General features: G+C 38.8%; 1 protein-coding gene across 5 annotated transcripts in view; it reads right to left on the reverse strand.

Annotated features, from left to right (window-relative positions):
• Positions 1 to 19,149, reverse strand: part of TOX (thymocyte selection associated high mobility group box) — a 334,182-nt gene that overhangs the window by 23,758 nt on the left and 291,275 nt on the right. For all 5 annotated transcript variants that reach the window (XM_002710517.5, XM_017341319.3, XM_070075064.1 and 2 more), the window contains one exon: positions 11,244 to 11,474. In XM_002710517.5, coding sequence (XP_002710563.1) covers positions 11,244 to 11,474 — 231 coding nt within the window. The remainder of the gene's footprint in view (positions 1 to 11,243; positions 11,475 to 19,149) is intronic.

The following is a 19,149-nucleotide window of genomic DNA, read 5'->3' on the forward strand; positions in this document are numbered from 1 at the left end:
TTCATCCAGTTTACTTTGAGCGTGGAGGCAGTTGGCTTAGAAAGAGACTATTGATGATGGTTTCCAGGGAAACCACATGTGAGTAAATAAGGCAATTGTATTTATATAATGGGCAGATGATTCCACACTGCATTTATACCCTGATATACATGATTATTTCCCATGCTAAATGCAAAAACAGAAATCAAAAATGATAAATCATGTTCAGTAAGCAAATCCTGGGAAATGTGATGGTGTTCACAGGTTCATCACATGTAGAGTTTTTGAGCCATGAAGCTCTATTTTCAAAGGTGCTGGAATCAGTGGTTCAAGGACATACTGGCCAGGGGAGTGGGGACTCAGGTGGGTGAGGACTACAGATGTGTGCCATGCAGTGCGGCCTGTGCTGGTCATGCCCTTTCCAACAAAAACACTGGATGACATGGGTCTGTGAACACCTCATTTTGAAAAGCTAAGAATGTTCTGGAATAAATTTCAGTTTGCAGAAGCTTTTCATTTCTGAGAGGGAATCATTTTAAAAGTGAAAGTAAAATCACCCTAAATTGAGCAAAAGGACTGAATAATGAGTTGCTTGAATGCTAAAGGTCACAGCACTAAGTTAAACAGAGGAGTCATTAAGAGTTGAAAATGAAAGATTAGCAAAGTGAAGACACATGGTTGTCTGCTAGCATTAAGTTGATTCTTTCAAGGCTCTGGAGTATATTTTTGTTGATCTTTTAAAGTCAGCTCAAAAGAACAAAGTATTTTTCATCATTTATTGTGTGCATGGTAACATATTTTCATTGATATAACTATTTGACATTTTCTTCATATTGAGTTTTACAGAAGGGAACAAGCCTTGGCCACTATTTTGTGATGTTAAGCTAAACAACAGACCCAGATTGTACTGAACTGACTTTGGAATTAGAGGAGTTACATATAAATTATGATAGAGACAAAGTAACTGCCTGTTGACTGCAGAAGTCAATTTATGATTTCTACTGCTTGCTGTGGTTTGCTCAGCTCAGCTCAGTGCCCAACTGTGAAATGCAAAATGTGAGAAATATTATTTACTCATGAATATTTTAATTAGAACATTTTACTTAAGGTCAACAAATGAGTAACTTTGTCACCAGAGTTGGAACAAGACCCTCTGAAATGAATGTCCTAATTATTCTCCTTTAGGGAGGTCTGCAGCCCTGGCTTTTATATTTGGCCTTTTGGTATAATAAAAGTCAATTAAAGGAAGGAATTATGAATTAGTATAATATTATCATATAATCGTTGCGCCTTCTTCACTAAATATGAAACTAAAGCATTGTTAAAAATTCTATTTAAGTTTTTTTAGGTAAAATGCCAATATATCTCGATTCAAGTACAGAGGTATTCTAAATTTACTGTGCAAATTATTGGAGGAAAAATTCAGATTCATTTTTGGAAATTCACATATGAATCCAAAAAAGAATATTGATTAGTGAGAATGCCTTTGAACTAGCGTGATCCATCTCTATTGTATGCTTGGTACAGCCACAGACAAAAACAGAGTTCTGCTTTTTATTGATTTACTTTTATTTGAGAGAGAGATTTCTGCTTATAGTTTTTCCTTAAACCTCTCCTTCCAGACACAATTCATAATTAATTCATAATTGAAATTAATAACTTTAACTGACAATATTACATTTATCCAAATACCCTAACACTGTTTTGAGAGGGTTTTTCTCCTACACCACAGATGTCCTATTCAGAACTTTGCAGCAAATAACTGGGAAATACATCTTTGATGGTACACATTTCTATACCTTGAGCATTTATATTATGTTTTTATTAGGATACTCCACCAAGTGATTCTCATTTTGCTAACTCGGGGTTCATTTAGCTTCCAAAGGCAAATCACACACTTTGGCCTGTAGCATTGCAGCAGCAGATAAGACGGTATTGCCCTATGGTCTTATTGAAGCATCTCTCATCTTTCTTTCATTTGGTTTCTACAGTAACAGTCACAGTAGTGTAGTACTATGATGCTGTCACTCTGTTGGGCTCTAACAGGTAACTTTGCACAAAGAGTTAATTTTCCTGAAATGTGTTCATTAACAATCAAGAGAAAAAGGTGGCTAACTCCAAGCACTGCAGGCTGAATATGTGGTCCAGGTTTCACTGAGGGATCGATGTTGTTACGGGATACCTGACTAACAGTCGGAGTCCTCTGTTTTGTACAAATGGCTCCCTATTGGCTATTGATGATCAGCTACACGGGATCATCATCTAAGTGCCTAAATACCCCTTCAGAAAACAGTCAACTCATCATGCCGCATTACGTGCATTGATGGATCCACTCTTTCCTGAATAGCTGCAGATGTTTGGAAGGAGAATTCAAAGGGGGGTAATTTCAGGAGCTATATTCCTGTAATTGGGTTTAAAGGGGAGTAGGCCAGATCAGAACTAAAATCTGAGGCAATAATTAGAACCTAGACCTTGAGAGCTACCTAATGGCTCCAATATTATACTCCCTGAATGTGCCTTCTCTGATGCCACCTTCTAAAATTGGACAAGGGTGCGGTTTGAATTTTATATTTAATGGAAATGTCCAAAGAAAACCTAAAATAAGAGAATGACATCCACATGTAAGAATTCCACTTTCAGTGGGGGAAATTCTTACCTTAGGAGAAATATTTTTAAATTATCAGTAAAAACTTTCTTAAGTACCTTTCAAATCCTGTAATTATGGATGAAGAAAGTCCTTTGCTTGCAGAACTCTAAGATATCAGAGGACTGTATTTGGCCACGAACAACTGTTGCAAGGATCAAGTGCACAAACCTTCAAACCTACGAGGATGGGTCTGATTTATGTCAACGTTAAATTTGGGAAAGAAACAGTCTGTCTCTCTCAGGGAAAGACAAATATTTTAAAGGTATGTGATTCACACAGTAAATATTAGTACTCTGTTGAGCTACAAAATGGCTTCCAAATGGTCCACAGCTGTTTGAAATAAAGTGCAAAGTTGGCCAGATGAGGCTTTAAAAATCATAATACATCATTTATCATCTTCCCCAGCTCATCCAAACACTTTTGAATTCATCCTGTCCTAACTTAGTAATATGCTGTGGCTTGTTATTCCAAGAAAGCAACCATATCCTATCTGAGGATTATATCTTAGTGCTCAAACTAAAACATATATAATGGCTAAGCTAAAACATACGTAGATAGACATCAGATAGCAATTCTAGAGAATCCAAATCCTGTTCTTGTGATTGGGTGATTCTCTGAGTCCTTTGTGAATGCTCTAAATACCAGCATGTGTGCAAGTTTTTATAGCCTGATAATCCCTAATTAAAATCAGCAGGTCCATATCAATGAATGTAACAAATAGAAAAAAAAAATCTTGCACAATCTGTCATTTTACTCTTTGACTTTCAGCCCTTTCCCAAACAATCCGTCCACTCACACAGAAAAGTGAAATCTTACAAATACCATTTAATTCCTTCTTCCTTCCTTTTTTGCTCTGGTTCTTAGTTCATTTCTAGTCATGGTTTATTTCAACAGTCTTTAGAATAATAGGATGAAAAAATGTAAAATTCTTCCATTTCTGGATTCTATTCAAACACTGTTAAAAAGCCCTAAAAGGTGTTTTTCTCTTTGGTTAACCTCAAATGTAGTTTTTAAATTTAAATTCATATTTAGAGAAATAGCTTAGAAATTTATTTATGTAGAAAATATTATTTAATCACATTTCTCTATCATATCCTTAAGGAATTTAAAATTTGTAGCTTCTTTCAAGGCAGTATTATTTAGGTCATTTGGAACAAGTGCATCTGTATTTAGATAGACTTTAGTCCTTAAATGTGGTTAAATTTCCATCTTAAGTAACTTGCTCAACATTTTTTCAATGTTTTGAAACTCAGAGAACTTTATAAAGTGGTATTCAGAGGATTGCAAATACCATAGAATGTGACAAAGATCTTGCTGTTGATTCCTTTTGAGGATTGCCAGATCCATCTCCATAGTCTCAACAATAGTGGGGTTCCTGTTTCTAGGATGGCAGGAATCAGAAGCAACCTCCTTGCCTGAAAAATGGCTGCAAAATATGGATGTTGATTTTTTCAAGGAGGATGACTAGGGAAAGCATGATGTTGTTCAATTACACTTAATCAAGATACTGGGTGTCTAATACGTATCTGCTGTAATGTGAGGTGCTGAAGCTGTGGAATCAAAACAGCATAAAAAATTAGGTCTTATTTGTGTGCACTTTTTGTGTCTACATGAAGATATATATATATGTATGTATGCCTAATTCTTTAAATATAAATGTTGCATTATTATTGTTATCCTTATTGGATAAAAAAATACAGACTAGAATGGATAATTATTTTACCCAATATCTCACAGGAAGTATATGGCAGAACCATGATGTGAATCAAGTCAATCTGGTGTCACACAACCCATTTTTCTTTGATCAACGGCCCCTCCTAGCCTGGAGAACGCCCTTTGTTGCTTCTCTCCGACACAACACGTCATTCTGTTCGTTGCAGAAGCCCAAGCCTGCAGGGTAGTGGTTGGTACACAGGAAGTGCCCAGTAAGTTTTTACTGATATCATCCCTGGTCTCAGGTTTCTCTTTCCATGAGTTAACATGAGTACAAATGCTGATAGCAAAATTACTTAATTGTCCCTTCTAAATTAAAGAGTACATTAATGGAAGCAGAGGTTTTGATATACAGATCCATAACCCATCCAAAACAGTTTTACAAATACATGAAGCACAACAGACTTGAGTGAGTTTTATGTTTGAATGATCTCCCTATCAACTTCATGGAAGCTTTTACATAAAATGCTCAACTCTGTGTAAGCACAGAATTTGAACACATGTACTACATAGGTATACAGCCATAGAGGCATGCAACAATCACATTTGTGTACCAATCCTTCTATGTGCACACTCATACCTGGATTTTAGCAGTAAAACGTGCTCACCATTTCATCCAATAATTTTATTGCTCAGTTTCTTTTTTTATTTGTTTCTTTTTTATTTATTTGACAGGTAGAGTTACAGACAGTGAGAGAGACAGAAAGGTCTTCCTTCCCTTGGTTCACTCCCCAGTGGCCGCTACGGCCGGCGCTGCGCCGATCCGAAGCCAGGAGCCGGGTACTTCCTCCCCGTCTCCCATACGGGTGCAGGGACCCAAGTACTTGGGCCATCTCTACTGCCCTCCCAGGCCACAGCAGAGAGAGCTGGACTGGAAGAGGAGCAACCGGGACTAGAACCCTGTGCCCAAATGGGACGCCGGCGCCGCACACGGAGGATTAACCAAGTGAGCCACGGCACTGGCCCCTCAGTTTCAAATGTGTATGGATACAAACTTGGCTTATATTCTACAGCCTTTAAGTGAACAATTGTTTTACATATTCTTGACTCCTGCATTTTTAAAAACTGGGAAAATGCATCATGTTCAAAGGAAATAGCCAAGATAAGCACATGTGTGAACGTCATAGTGCAACAGGATTTTTGTTAACCTTAAGTATTGTTGACATGAAAGTCCAAATTGTATCATAAGATAAGAGGGGAAAAAACCCCCGGCAGCATTTATGTAGTGGGTGTTTGAGCTCCAATGAGGAGTGAATGATTTGATTCTGTGGGCTCAGAGGATTTGTCAGCTGCCTCCTAAGTATAATTCTGGCTCTTCATATCCCTGCTGCTTCTAATTTAGCAGGACAGGCTCATAATTGAAGCAAATTAACTATTTACACTTGCCACTTCTACCAGGGAAGAGGACACAGCAGCAGGAAGAATGAGGAGGAAATTACATTCTTCCCACTTGTGTCAGATCTGCCCTTATATAAACACATTAACAGTAATTTCATGAGGCGTCAAACATAGGAATAAATACTGAGAGATAAAATAATGAGGTGTTGCTATTGAGCTGAACTGCTAAGGCTAATATCCTCCGGTATGAATTATGCATCCTGAAAGAAGGCGTATGTTACTCTGTTCAGACGCTTTCCCGGCACGTGGTAACTACTCCATGCGCCTGGAAAATCCACACTCCCGGCCCACGACAGGGCCAGCATTTAGGGAACTGCTCCGTGGGCTGTGGTTTCTCCTGTATACACCACACTCTGAATAGGCTTTCCACTCCATTTTTAGCATAACAGCATGTTTATTTAGCTCTTTGGCTGCAGCTTTAAAGCCATTTAATGTAATGTAAACAAGAACATTTTGTTTGTAATTTGCTAAATGTCTTACAGCCCGACTGTGTCTCCAATTAGGAACTTAAGGTTCATTTAGTGATTTACATCTGGTTCTGATTTAAGGTGACTTTTTGTGGTTGAAAACGGGCCCAAGAACCCTTTAGAGCTCTCTGGACCAAACTGTTCTGCCTCAAAGGCGAGCCTGCTTTTGGATTTTGTAGGGTGTCACAATGTGCCCAGGCCCTGTATGACAATGACCAGAATCAGAGAATTCAGAAATAACAGAGGTAGACAGGAAATTGAGCGTGGGCGTCATTAAAAAAAGATGCTGAGGATGGCTGAAACTCCAAGCAGCTTACTACAAGTGGGGTGACACTGCTCACTTAATTATTTTTCTTTCTCCATCGGTTCCAGTCAGTGAAAGGCAAGTAGCAGAGACCAACATGACAGCAATACTTGTGTTTTATTCCCCTTCTCCATCTGGTGCCTTAAACAACTTAGCATGCTTCTGAAATGGGCTCTGCATTGTCTTAGGATTCATTAGCATTTAAAACCCCCGCTTGGAATCCCAAACACACTTCTGCTCCCATTTCTGATGCAGCCACCATCTTCCTCAATATAAAAATGGGGAGATCTCTGAGATGTGGAGTTTGTTTGGAGAATTTGTAAGGGAGGTTTTGTGTTTCTGGAGGATTTTTTCTGTCGCTTCTTTCAGCTTCCTTTTGATGGCTCTTCTTTGAAAGATTCTTCACAGAAATGAAGCACATGGCGTTTCTCATTGACATGGGTTCTGAAAACACTGCTCCTTCTTCCAGTAGTGGCTTCGTGTTCCCACCCACGCGCCACAAGCAGGAAACATGTGACATAAACACATGGCAGCTCTGTGAGTCACGTTCTCTCTGGTCATCCAGCAAACATTCAATTGTCATCTCGCTGAGTGCTGTCTGTGCTGAAATATTATAATTTTCTGAGCCCCCAATAAGTCATCGATAATTTTGTCCATTTTCCCCAGTCTGTGTTTATATTTGTAGCTGTTTGTAATTGTGTGCTATTATGACAACTGTGGCACATGAAACCTTAGCCTTCTCCTCCAACCAGCTGCCTACATGATGCCAACAGCGGCACGTGGATTTCTTTTGTGACATGCATGCTTATCCAAAATTTTGAGGTTTAACAGTCAGACTCTGATCTGCTCCTGGAGCATTCTTTTCAAAACACACAGCAGTACGGGGAGCTTCCCAAGTTGAGTATTAAATGAGAACAAAAAAATAATTCATTGCAGTTTGAAACAGAGATATGAGTATGTTGGCACGATGAGTCAACACAAAGGCAGAGAACAGGTGGTAATACAGCACAATGACACTTTGGGATATTCTGCAGAAATTTTCTGAAGGTCCACACGTGTATTCTAGGCAGGTGTGTTTGCTTTGCTGGCAACTCTTGCAAACTATGAGACAAGGGCTACCATGTCGCAGTAGAATGGTGGATCATCCAAAGCAGCCTGTGCCCTTTGGTTAGCAGAGTCTGATTTCATTCACTGGATACTGCCTCTGCTTGCACCTAGGGTGGCCTGCATCCTAAGTGTGTCGGAAACCATGCCTATTACCAAAATCTGCAGTCTCACTGGTTTTATTAAGCAAGAGCATCTTTGATGTGAAAAGGACAGGCTATGTCAAACCCCTGTTAAGTCAATGAAGAATTAGGTGTGGAGACAAATCATTTTGGAATGGCCCAATACTTTGTTTTGGCAACTCTCAAACAAGTGCTCAATTTTAAAGATATTTCATTTTGTTTTTGTAAGAAAAAAATGGAATTATTTCTCTCCAGGTATTTTCCTAAACAGATTTGGCATAATTTTTTTAGCAACTGTATTTTGATGAAATTGCTTGGTAATGCCTAATGAGCTACATAGGTCAATTATTATATAATTTCATCCTCTAATTATAAAATAAATCGTCCCCTCCCCACAGTCCCAACTATTCCCATTAAGAGAGAACCCAAAGGTAGACTCATTACAAGTTACTTATTAAATGGGAAATAAAATACAAAAGAGAAAGAGGAAAATGTTTTGTCATCCTATGGGTGCAATTAAAAAGCCTTAAATATTTCATCATAATTATAATATGTACATTAGGAAAGCTCCATCTCACTTTTAAAAGCCAAAATGGGAGAATGGGAATACTTTCCCTTTAAAACATGAGAGTTGGGAAGAGTGAATCTCAAATTCTTTGCATCTGTAAACACATTACATGATCAGACAAAGAGAATGTAGACATCATACCCACTTCTTGCTACATTTCGAATAAGAAGTCTTAGAATAGAATTAGTGCAAAGAAACATTCTGCTTTATATTTACAGCCTTGAAGAATACCTGGTCATCATCATCATTATTCTTTTCTACTGCTAGCCTAAGACTAGGTGCTGATTTTGTAAATATTGGTATGCAAAGGACCAACCTTGGGCTAGGAAGGCCTTTACAAGACCCCCTTCTTCTCAAAGGCCTGGCTGAAAAAAAATGGGATATAACAGGAAAAGTGAGGTCAGGGACACAGGTAAGACAAGTAAGATGATTAGTAGAGCAAGCGACTGGTGTGTTTCAAACTAGAGCTCTGGATACAGCACAAGCTATTGGGCCTTGGAATGATGCCTCCCGTCCAGTCACTGAGTCTTGGGTAGGGGACAGGGGCCGAGTCTTCCGAGTGGCACTGTGGGTGTCGTCTCATGAGCAAGAGGTTGCTGTACACAATTGTTGGGAAGGGAAATCACTTTCTGGAGGCTTCCACCAGGAAGTTTCATTTCATAAAGCAAAAGAATTCATGGGCCTAGAGCCTGATGCATATCCAAGCACACACAGAGGGGTTACTGGACCAGAGAGAGATGTATGCTCATGTGGCATTGTGGGTGTGATAGGGAGGCATTAGGATGACATAGTTCCAATCAGCGATGCTCTACTGAATGGGAGAATGGAGTCACCACACAATTCCACCATGATCTCCCAACATTCATTGGAAACCACACCTTAGCTTTGGGAGTGTGAGAACAAATTAAGCTGAGTTGGGATAAAAGCCAACTCTGAAATCCTGAAACAACTCTAGTAGGTTTCAGTTAGAATCACGAAACACCATGTTAGCAGTCCTCCTAATAATAGGGAGACACATATTTTAATTGAGTGCACAGAGAAATTTCAGGGATGTGTTTCCCATCTCTGAAGATGGCTCTTGCGATTTAGTGCTCCAGATGGTAGGCTTGTACTTTCCTGTGAAGGCAATCCTGCAGGCTAGCAATTGTGCAGAGGACATAAAATGTGTCGAGATTTCAGATGGGAGAAGATGGCACTGACTTACAGAAAAGGGAGCTTGGAGGAAACGGGGGCAGGGACAGGATCTGTGTTTTCTTAGCAACTAGTTTTATCATTGCAACCATCATTGATTTCGTAAGGTCTGTATGAAAAGAGCTCTAAGTTGAATAATGAATTCTAGTCACCGTTCCTCAGAGAAATCAAACACAGTAGAAGCCTGTTTATGTTTTCTCTGCTCTATCCCCAGTGCCTAGAACAGTGCTTAGAATTGACCTGTTCAACAAACATTTGCTAAATAAATAAACTTAACTTATCTGGTCCCATTTCATAATCTAGAAAATAATAATTTTTCTATATATCCATATGTATTTAGAAGAACATGTGAGATAAATAATGCAGAAGTGATTTAAAAATATAAAAAACTAAATACATTATAGATGTTAATGCAAACATCCTTCTAGATGTATAAATAGATTTGAGATTTTTCTCAGTTTCTTGCTTTCCTTTTTTATAACATACTTTCCTGGACTTGATAAGGAGTGGTAAATGTCTCTATCAAGAATAAAATATGACATGAACACATCATTATTACAATTCAGAACCCTGAAAGAGTTAAAGCTGCAGCTACATCGTCATGGCAATGACATTAAAATATTTATTTATTTAATGTATTTGAGAGGCAGAGAGACAGTGAGAAAGAGTTAGAGAACGATCCACTGATTCACTTCCACAAATACCTGCAACAGCCAAAGTCAGCTCAGGGCTGGGCCAGGCTGAAGCTAGCAGCCTAAACCTCAATCCAAGTCTCCCATGTAAGTAGCTTGCATCAGGTAATGAAGTCATTATCTGCTGCCTCCCAGGGTGAATATTAGTAGGAAGCTGGAAGAAGGCGCACAGCCAGGACTCAAACCTGAGCATTTTGACATGGGATATAGATGTCGCGGGCAGCTCCTCAACTGCTAGGCCACACTTGGCCCCTCAGTGATTTCTTTTAATAATGGTCACTTATATTTTATCTGAGTCGACAAGGTTCTAGAAGATGACAGTGGACATCTAGGCCTGGGGATCAGCATTGCTTCTTTGCTTAGGCAGGCTACATCCACTTACGGAACTCTGAATCCTCTGTCCATGATTCCCCATGCTAAAACCTTCTGGGCTGCTTGTGCTATGGCTGAGTTGTCCCTCATGCCCTTCCTCAGCTGGTCCTCAGTCACACCGTGGCAAGCCGCAAGAGACGAAAAGAAACCAGGCATCTGGTCCCGTTTAACACAGCCTCAGAAAATGGTATAAATACATATGGAGGATTGAATAACATTGCCTGGTGGTCTATAGGGAATGGCTAAGGGTAGAAACCCTTAAATCTGAGGTTCATTTAGCAAAGAGCAAAGAGGGTTTTGATGACAAAAGGGTAAATAGTAAGTGTCAGAGAGAGGTGTGGACAGATTTCAAAATACTGTTAGGAATTTCTGTTTTTGAAGTCTTTATGATCACATTGGCAACATTAAGGAATGACGTAATCCTGGCTGGGATATGTAAAAGTCCTTCCAAAAGTAACTACACTACATAAACTTTGAAACAGAGGAACTAACAAGCTATTTATGGAGGAGAATAAAGAAAAATAAAAGTATGTGACCGTTGCTGAGGTCTGGTTCTGATGGAACACACTCTCAGCCTTAATTCTGGTGTCTGAAGAATTCCCTGGAAGCCCTTGGGAGTGACTTCTTTCAGTACAGATCCTGCCTGAGTCATGTTGCTTCCCACTGCAGTTAGGATCGCTTCTTACCTGCTTTTGCTCTTCTCCTAAACCATCCCACATTGAGGCCACGATTTTCGAGACTTCACCAAAGGTAGCGTTTGGATTTTGGCCCTTGATGGCAGCCTGAGTATCACGAAAGAATAACGCATAGGCAGACACCGGCTTCTGGGGCTCGTTAGGGTCCTTCTTCTTCTTCTTTTTGGGAGTTTTTGGCTTTTTCCCCATATCAGAGGCAGGCCTCTTCTCTCCTCCATTGATCTGAAACAAGGAGTAAAATAGAATTATAGAGGAAGTAAGAAAATTTGCAGTCAAGTCATACTGTTTTCCTTGGAGACTTACATAGATATTCACCTGTATATTATTGCACAAACACAAAGATTCCTCAGGGACACATAGTTTTTTTGTTTTTTCAAATAAAACTTAATATTCCATGGAGTCACCATATTCATCCTTAATTTCAAAAGCTTTAGAAAATATGTTGTGGGAGGAGTCTGGCCTGGTGGTTAGGATGGTGGTTAGAATGCCACGTTGGAGTGTCTGGGTTTGAGTTCCAGCTCTGGCTCTTCACTCTAGCTTCCTGCTAATGTGCTCACCCTTTGAAGCAGCAGTTGATGGTCCCTGCCATACCACACAGAAAACCTGGATTAAGTTCCCCGTTCCTGCCTTTGGCCTGGCCCAGTCCTGGCTGCTGCAAGCATATGGGGAATGAAATACCAGATGGTATTTCAGCTCTGTCTTTCTGTGTCTCTCTGCTTCTCAGACAATTTTTTTTATTCTTTTTTATATTATTACATTATGAGATACTGTCATTTTAACTCTGACCCTTTCTCCTTCATTATAACTGTGTTGGCAGCAGATTTTTCTTATAGTAACCCTAGTGGATGAGCAACCAAATCTAACTTGGTTCCTCCTGGGGAATTTATCCATGTCTTCCTAATTATGACTTTAAAACCATGGGGGCAACATGTCAAATAAATAAAGTTTTTTAACTTTGCATTTGGTTCTCTGAAATGCTTCTGGGAAAAATGTATTAATGCATATGATTTAGAGAATGGCATGGGCCAGACACTAGATCAGTGCTCTCCAAAGGAACTTTCTTAATGAGGCAGAAGTTCTACATTCTGCACTATCTTATATGGTGGTCAATAGCCATGTGAAGCTAATGACTGTGTGAATGTTCTAGAGAGAATAAAGAGCTAGATTCTAAAACTTTATCCAAATTTAAATAGCTACATATAAATAATGGCTATCTGATTGAGAGTGCACCTCTGGAAACCAGATTCTGGAGAATTCTAAAATAGCTTTTACTAAGTAAATCTACTTAACAATAGATTCCTCTTCTTCAACTATGATGATTTAGATAATGTAACATTTATTTATGTGAGAGGCTGAGAGGCAGAGCTCCCATCTGCTGGTTCACTCCCCAGTGCCTGCTACAGTTGGGGTTGGGCACAATGGAAGGTGGCAGCTGGGAACTCAACGCAGGTCGCCCATGTAAGTGGCAGGGAACCAATCATGAGTCATCACAGCTGCCTACCAGCGTCTGCACTGTCAGGAAGCCAGAGTCAAGCATCTGAGCTGAGTATTGAATCCAGGCATTCCAATGTGGGACATGAGCATCCTAATCACTAGGTTAAATGCTTATTCCTGGATAACTTTGTTATTTTGATGCAACTAGGAAAAACACACCTGTGTCTGAATTTTACCTTTGTTGCAAACTAGATGCGATTTCACTTCATCCTTCTCTGTAAAATGAAAGCTTTGGGCCAGGATTTATTTCCAGCCTAAAATTACATGAATCTTCATGAATACAAAGCAGTTCTCTATCTGAAGAATCCTCTCTCCACATGCTTCTCTCACCAACATAAACTCCCACGTGCGCTATCGCCTCGCCGAGTTGCTTCAGTCATGCAGGTACTGCACCCTCACCTTCTGTTGTGGTGGTGGTGGTTGCTTTTTCCTCTCTGCAGATGTGTTGTAATATGTATCTTATTTACATCAATTGCTGGTGGAGTATTTTTGTAAAATAACTGCCAGCACTGGAGAGGAAGCACCATCGGCTGAGAGACCTGTGGATGTGATATCAGAGGATGCAGCTTCTTGCCCTCTTTTAACTATTTTTAGTTGTGTTATCTTGGTTAAATTAACTTCTGGGTCTTAGTTTCTTCCATAAACCAGCTGTGGCACCATGTTATAATTATCGAGATGGTATATTTTTACACATTTTAAAAACTTTAAAAGCCCATTAAAATGTAAATTGTGACATTATTTAAAATAATTCATTGAATAAATGGAAGGAGCTTAATATGAATGTGTGATTCCTTAGGATCACTTTGAGAGTTATGCTCTAGCACCAAAAGGATACAAGAAAGAAGTGAAGTAAATGCTTTGGCTTTTATTATTATTATTATTATTATTGAGAAAGGGATTAAAAAGATTATCACTCTAAAATTGTCTACAGAAGCAGTTCAAAGAACCCCATGGGGACAGGACCTTCTGAACTGAGTTGACATGCTAATGTTGATTAGCACTTGAGGGCAGGTTTTTTCAAAGGATCTCAGAAGTGGTCATGTGAAACTCTTGGCCCCAATGCAAATCTGGCTGAGGACTCATTGCGGAGCTGAGCTGACACTGGGCAGCCTGGTGTGATGGCTCTACATTAAACATGAATGCAGACATGACCTAGCATGCTGGTTCCTGCGTATGGCTGCACTTTGGATCAACCAAAAAGGCTTTTAATAGCTTGATGTTCAGGCTTTAATCGACTTGGATTACTAAATGAGATGCTTCAGAGTGGGAAAGCGGCCACAGTCATACTGTCTCAAGTCTGCTCTTCCAACTCACATTTCAATACCTGGAGATGCACAACAAACAAGCAAACTTTCTCTGTGCCCAAAGCAATTGAAGACCATGTCTCTCCTCTTAGCAATCAAACTCCCCCCAGCGGTTGTTCCTGCTGGCTGTGGGCAGCCTCTGCAGCTCATTGCAGTGTGCTTTCCTGTCACTTAGCTCTTCATATGGCCCCTGGTGGCTACACGGCTGCACCCAAGGCACACTGGGTTCAGCACTCGTAGCCTTTCTCTTATTTGATTGCTGCCCTCTCTTCCACAGGTTCCAAGACACTACTACTCTCTCAGGGTTTCACTCCTATCTCATTGGCCTTGTTCTTAGAATCACCTTTTGGTTCACCGTCCTGTTCCTGGCTATTAAATGATAGCATTCCTGATGCTTTTTGCAGTGAGCTCTCTCCTCTTGTGAGTCTGTACTGAGGTAATCTCACAGGGATGTAGGGTTTTCACTGCTTCTTGTGGGTGGATGACTGTTAAATTCTTATCTCCCCTGAGTTTTGCACACATAGAAATAACTGCTGTTTGACATCTCTGTTTGCAAATCTCAAAGATTAAAGCTTTCAGGGAAAATTTTTAATAAGAACATTTACATTGCATGGTAGTACATTTATCTCTGTGACTGACATTTGATTATTTTCCAAAAAGACTGTTATAATTAAGCCCCTGTTATTCAGTCATGTAGTTCTATAAATTTTCATTCATAGTACATATTAAAGTAATTCTGTAGTTGTGAACTCTTGTTCTGTACCAGACTGTAAGCACTTTGAAGACACGGTCTGTGTCTGGTGTTGCTTACTAGCATTTTTCATGTTTCTTGATATATGGGAAATGCCTAAGATTTGTTATAACAGTGATAAGAATACATAAAAATGAAAACATGACCGGAAGAGTGAATGAGTGAAATCATGAATGAATGAATGAGTGGAACCATAAATGGAAAATCAAGCCTCACAAATTCCCTAAGAACTTTAGGATAGTAAGCAAATATTCAGTAATAGAGAAGACAAAGATGGATTTTGTTAAAGTATTTGACATTCTAAGACTAATTTCTTTATGCTATAGGATATATCTTTGGATTTTCCTTTTCATATTTTTATAACTTCCAAATATTTTATACATAGCCATTCTTACATTCATAATCATATTCATTTAAAAGAAAAATAAAGATGCATCAACCTGGTCCACAATGAAGAATATTAAAAATGGGAGGGGTCAAAGGGTGCAAACTTATAGGATTATAGGATTAATAAAATGTGATAATCTAACATACAGCATGATGTTATAAATAATAGTACCATATTGTGCTTATGTACTTGAAATTTGCAAAACAGTATATCTTAAGTGTTCATATAAAAAAGTGACTAGATGAGGTGATGGATGTGTTAATTAATTTGATCAGGGTAATTGGGATAATCATTTCATGATGTATATGTTCATAAAAACATCATTTTATATACTTTATATAATTTTGCTTGTTACTTATAACTCAATAAACCTGAAAGATGGAATGATCACAAAATTGGAGGTCATATTTTATGAAATACTGAAAATTGAACCAAGCGCAAAGATATATGAGTATTTACCTCTATGGAATAGTATCATTTATTCTATATTTTAATTTAAAATTAATGATCAGACACATTTGAAATCTCCATGGTTGCATATTATAGGAATCTTTTCAGAAAATAATCAAATGCCAATCATAGAGATAAATTTACTACTATGCAATGTAAATGTTCTTATTAAAAAAATTCCCTGAAATGTTTAGTTTTCCTTCTCCATTGTCCAAAATCATGTTTGAACCACTTATCTTCATGCTATTTCCTTTTCAAATTGCTGTTTGAACAAAATGTTTATAGGTTTTAGGTCTAATGAATGCTATAACCAGAAAGAAGAGAGATATCCTTGTATCTGACAAAAGAGTTCCTACTTTCTAGGGATGATCCAACCAGCTATGCCACTGAGAAGTTCAAGTATCAAGTGTGTGAAAGCCACGCATTAGCACTTTGAGGCAAGGGATAGCAACTCTATAGGGAACCCAAACAATTCCATATAACAAATCCACTCATAGTTGTCTGGAGGCTTGCCCTGTAGCTGTAGTGGGACATAGTCTTGTTTAATCCCAGTGTTTCATTTAGTAGCAAAAAGCATCTCAGGACTTCTGCCCTCACATTTTCAAGGCTCAGGAGATACTACTTATGCATCATGGAGTACAACTTGTATGTGATTCATTCAGTTCATGACAGGCATTGATCTGTGAAGCTGTGGTGTCATCTCCATTATACCCAGGTGACCAGCCAGTCACATACTATTACATCATCTTTGCCTTTGCCATGACTGCAAGAAAAAGTATATTTATCTTCTTCCAGTCAACAATACACAATGCCTTCCCTATAAGCACTCATGTTAACCTTGGTTTGAATTACCTGCCATGCAAGAAAATTGGCTTCTGAAAAGATTGATCTAATGATGGTATTTCAAAAGGTTTGTGGAAAATGGAATTAGACGATAAGTTTGTTTTGGTGCAAAATTGTTTTGAAATGCATGCTTATGAGAGTCTTCAAACAGTTTGTGGAAAATGCAAATTATGAGATTTTAAAGTCACTATCTGTCCTTCAATAATTAAACGAGGTCACCAAAGTTGTAATTTTGGATCATTGTATTCTGACTACTCATAGAATTGCCATCATAGAATTGAGCTATAATCTCAGCTAACGCCCTTTCACCAAAAATGTACAGAAAAAGGGGGAAAAACAACTATGTATGAAACATCTCTGTTTCTTTAAAAATAAGGCGTGCTTTTCAATGGTATGGTTTATTATCTTGCTCAATGTCCTTGTATAAAGGCTTGTTGGGTGTATATACTCTCTTCGCTTTTTAGGATACAATATAATGGGATGAAATGTCCAAGCTGTGGTTTGATGTCTGATGATGTACCCAAGTACTTGGGCAGTGCAATGATGAAGTGTGAGACTGTTTCAATCATGAACACTAGGCATTGCCCCTGATCTGTGAGGTCTTATTTTTCAGTTTTCACTTTTCTTGTGTGGGAATAGTGAAGAAATAAGCTGCCATTTTAGATCTGCTGCAATGAACTGGGAATGTGTAAGACCTACTTTCTGAACTAGTATCAAAATGTATGTGAAAAATACACGGTTGGTCTTCGTACACAAAGCCTCCTTGAAGACAGAAAGGTTGCTATAATTTGGACCCATTTACATGCCAGTAATGGATTCCATTTCTGAAGAAACCTGGCTCTTTTAACCACAAACTTCTTAGAATGAATGCAACGATGAGGAATATGATTATCACAGAAAAATTAGCTGACGGGGGCTATAATGTGTCCCTGGATCTCAGCTTGGGGTATTGTCCGGTTCCGACCTCTTGCACAGATAGATGAAAGCTTTACTTTCATACCCTAACTTTCTAATACACTCTGGATTCTAATATGCAGTACTTTCCATTAGAACTTTCTGGAATGAAAGAAATGTTCTTTGCACCATCCAAAAAGGCAGCCATTAACTTTATGTGGCTATAGATAATTTATTTATTTATTTATTTTTGATAGAGTTAGACAGTGAGAGAGAGAGAGAGAGAGACAGAGAGAAAGGTCTTCCTTCCGTTGGCTCACCCTCCAAATGGCTGCCATAGCCGGCGCTGTGCCGATCTGAAGCCAGGAGCCAGGTGCTTCTTCCTGGTCTCCCATGCAGGTGCAGGGGCCCAAGCACTTGGGTCATCCTCCACTGCCTTCCCGGGCCACAGCAGAGAGCTGGACTGAAAGAGGAGCAACTGGGACTAGAACCTGGTGCCCATATGGGATGCTGGCGCCGCAGGCGGAGGATTAATCAAGTGAGCCGCGGTGCTGGCCCTATAGATCACTTATAATATGGCTAGTGCAACTGAAGAATTGAAATTTTAATTTAGATAAATTTAAATATAAACAATCATACATGATGAATAGCTACTGTAATGGACAGTACAGAACTTTGGACTCTGTTCCACAGTAGGCTATTTCTAAAGTTACTAAGGTTCTAAGACTGGAGAGTTAAATTTCATTCCCACATCATAATCTTTAGCATATGATGTGATTTAGAAGAATGATATAATACAAACCATGTAATGCAAAAAATATATAAACTTTCCATAATAATAAGCACAATGAAAGAAAGGAGTAGCTGCCACCAATCTTTCCATCCTTCCCAGCACTGTACAGCATCTGCCATGCAGTGGATGATTGCACATTTCCACTCTGGTGTTCTACAGCACTGGGCAAGGCAAAGAAAATTTGAAACGCATAGAAATGCTGTGTGGAAAGCATAGCAACTAAAAACATGGCTGAGCTGAAGCCCTAAATGTAGTGCTGATTACCCACAGACTTATTTCACATTCAATTAAAGCACTAGTGAATAAATAAATACAAACACAAATACATAAATATGACTCATAAATAAATATTACACATGTGCTTTATACAAATGTCTGTAACTTAGTTGGAGACTTAGATTTATTTCTCATTTCCCTAGAGGTATCCTAAGGCGTCTAGTAATTCCTGTCATGTCTTATTGCTTAATTATAGTGATGCATTTAACTTATTTATCACAAGAAAACAATAATCTTTCACTCTCAAAGAGCATGTATCGGTGTTGCTTAGAAAATGCTTCTCAAGAATCCAGAGTACAGGAGTGAAGAGTATCAAGGAAAGAGAAGCTCTGGTAGTGAAACATCCCAGGAGAAGTCAGAAATGTCTATAAGCATATTTAAAATAAACTGCCGCGGTCCCAGAGCCTTGAGTGGAGCTGGGAGAGCTGTTTAATGCACACTATCTCGCAGTAATCGCTGTAGTTTAAAATAGATTTTAATCAAGCACCATCTGCATAATAGGCTGAACAAACAACATGGAACTCCACTTATAACTCTTATCATATAAAGTAAATATTATAAAATCTTCTCCATAGAAACAGGGCATAGCACAGCACTTTTGGTGATGGCACTGTTTCTGTAAGTGAAAAAATTTTGCTACTTCAGTTCATTCTCTTTTCTTTCTAAACCCTGCCATCTAAAATCCCCTTTTGAGAATAAATTCA

The sequence above is a fragment of the Oryctolagus cuniculus genome, chromosome 6 (assembly GCF_964237555.1).
Source record: "Oryctolagus cuniculus chromosome 6, mOryCun1.1, whole genome shotgun sequence".
Lineage (NCBI taxonomy): Eukaryota > Metazoa > Chordata > Mammalia > Lagomorpha > Leporidae > Oryctolagus > Oryctolagus cuniculus.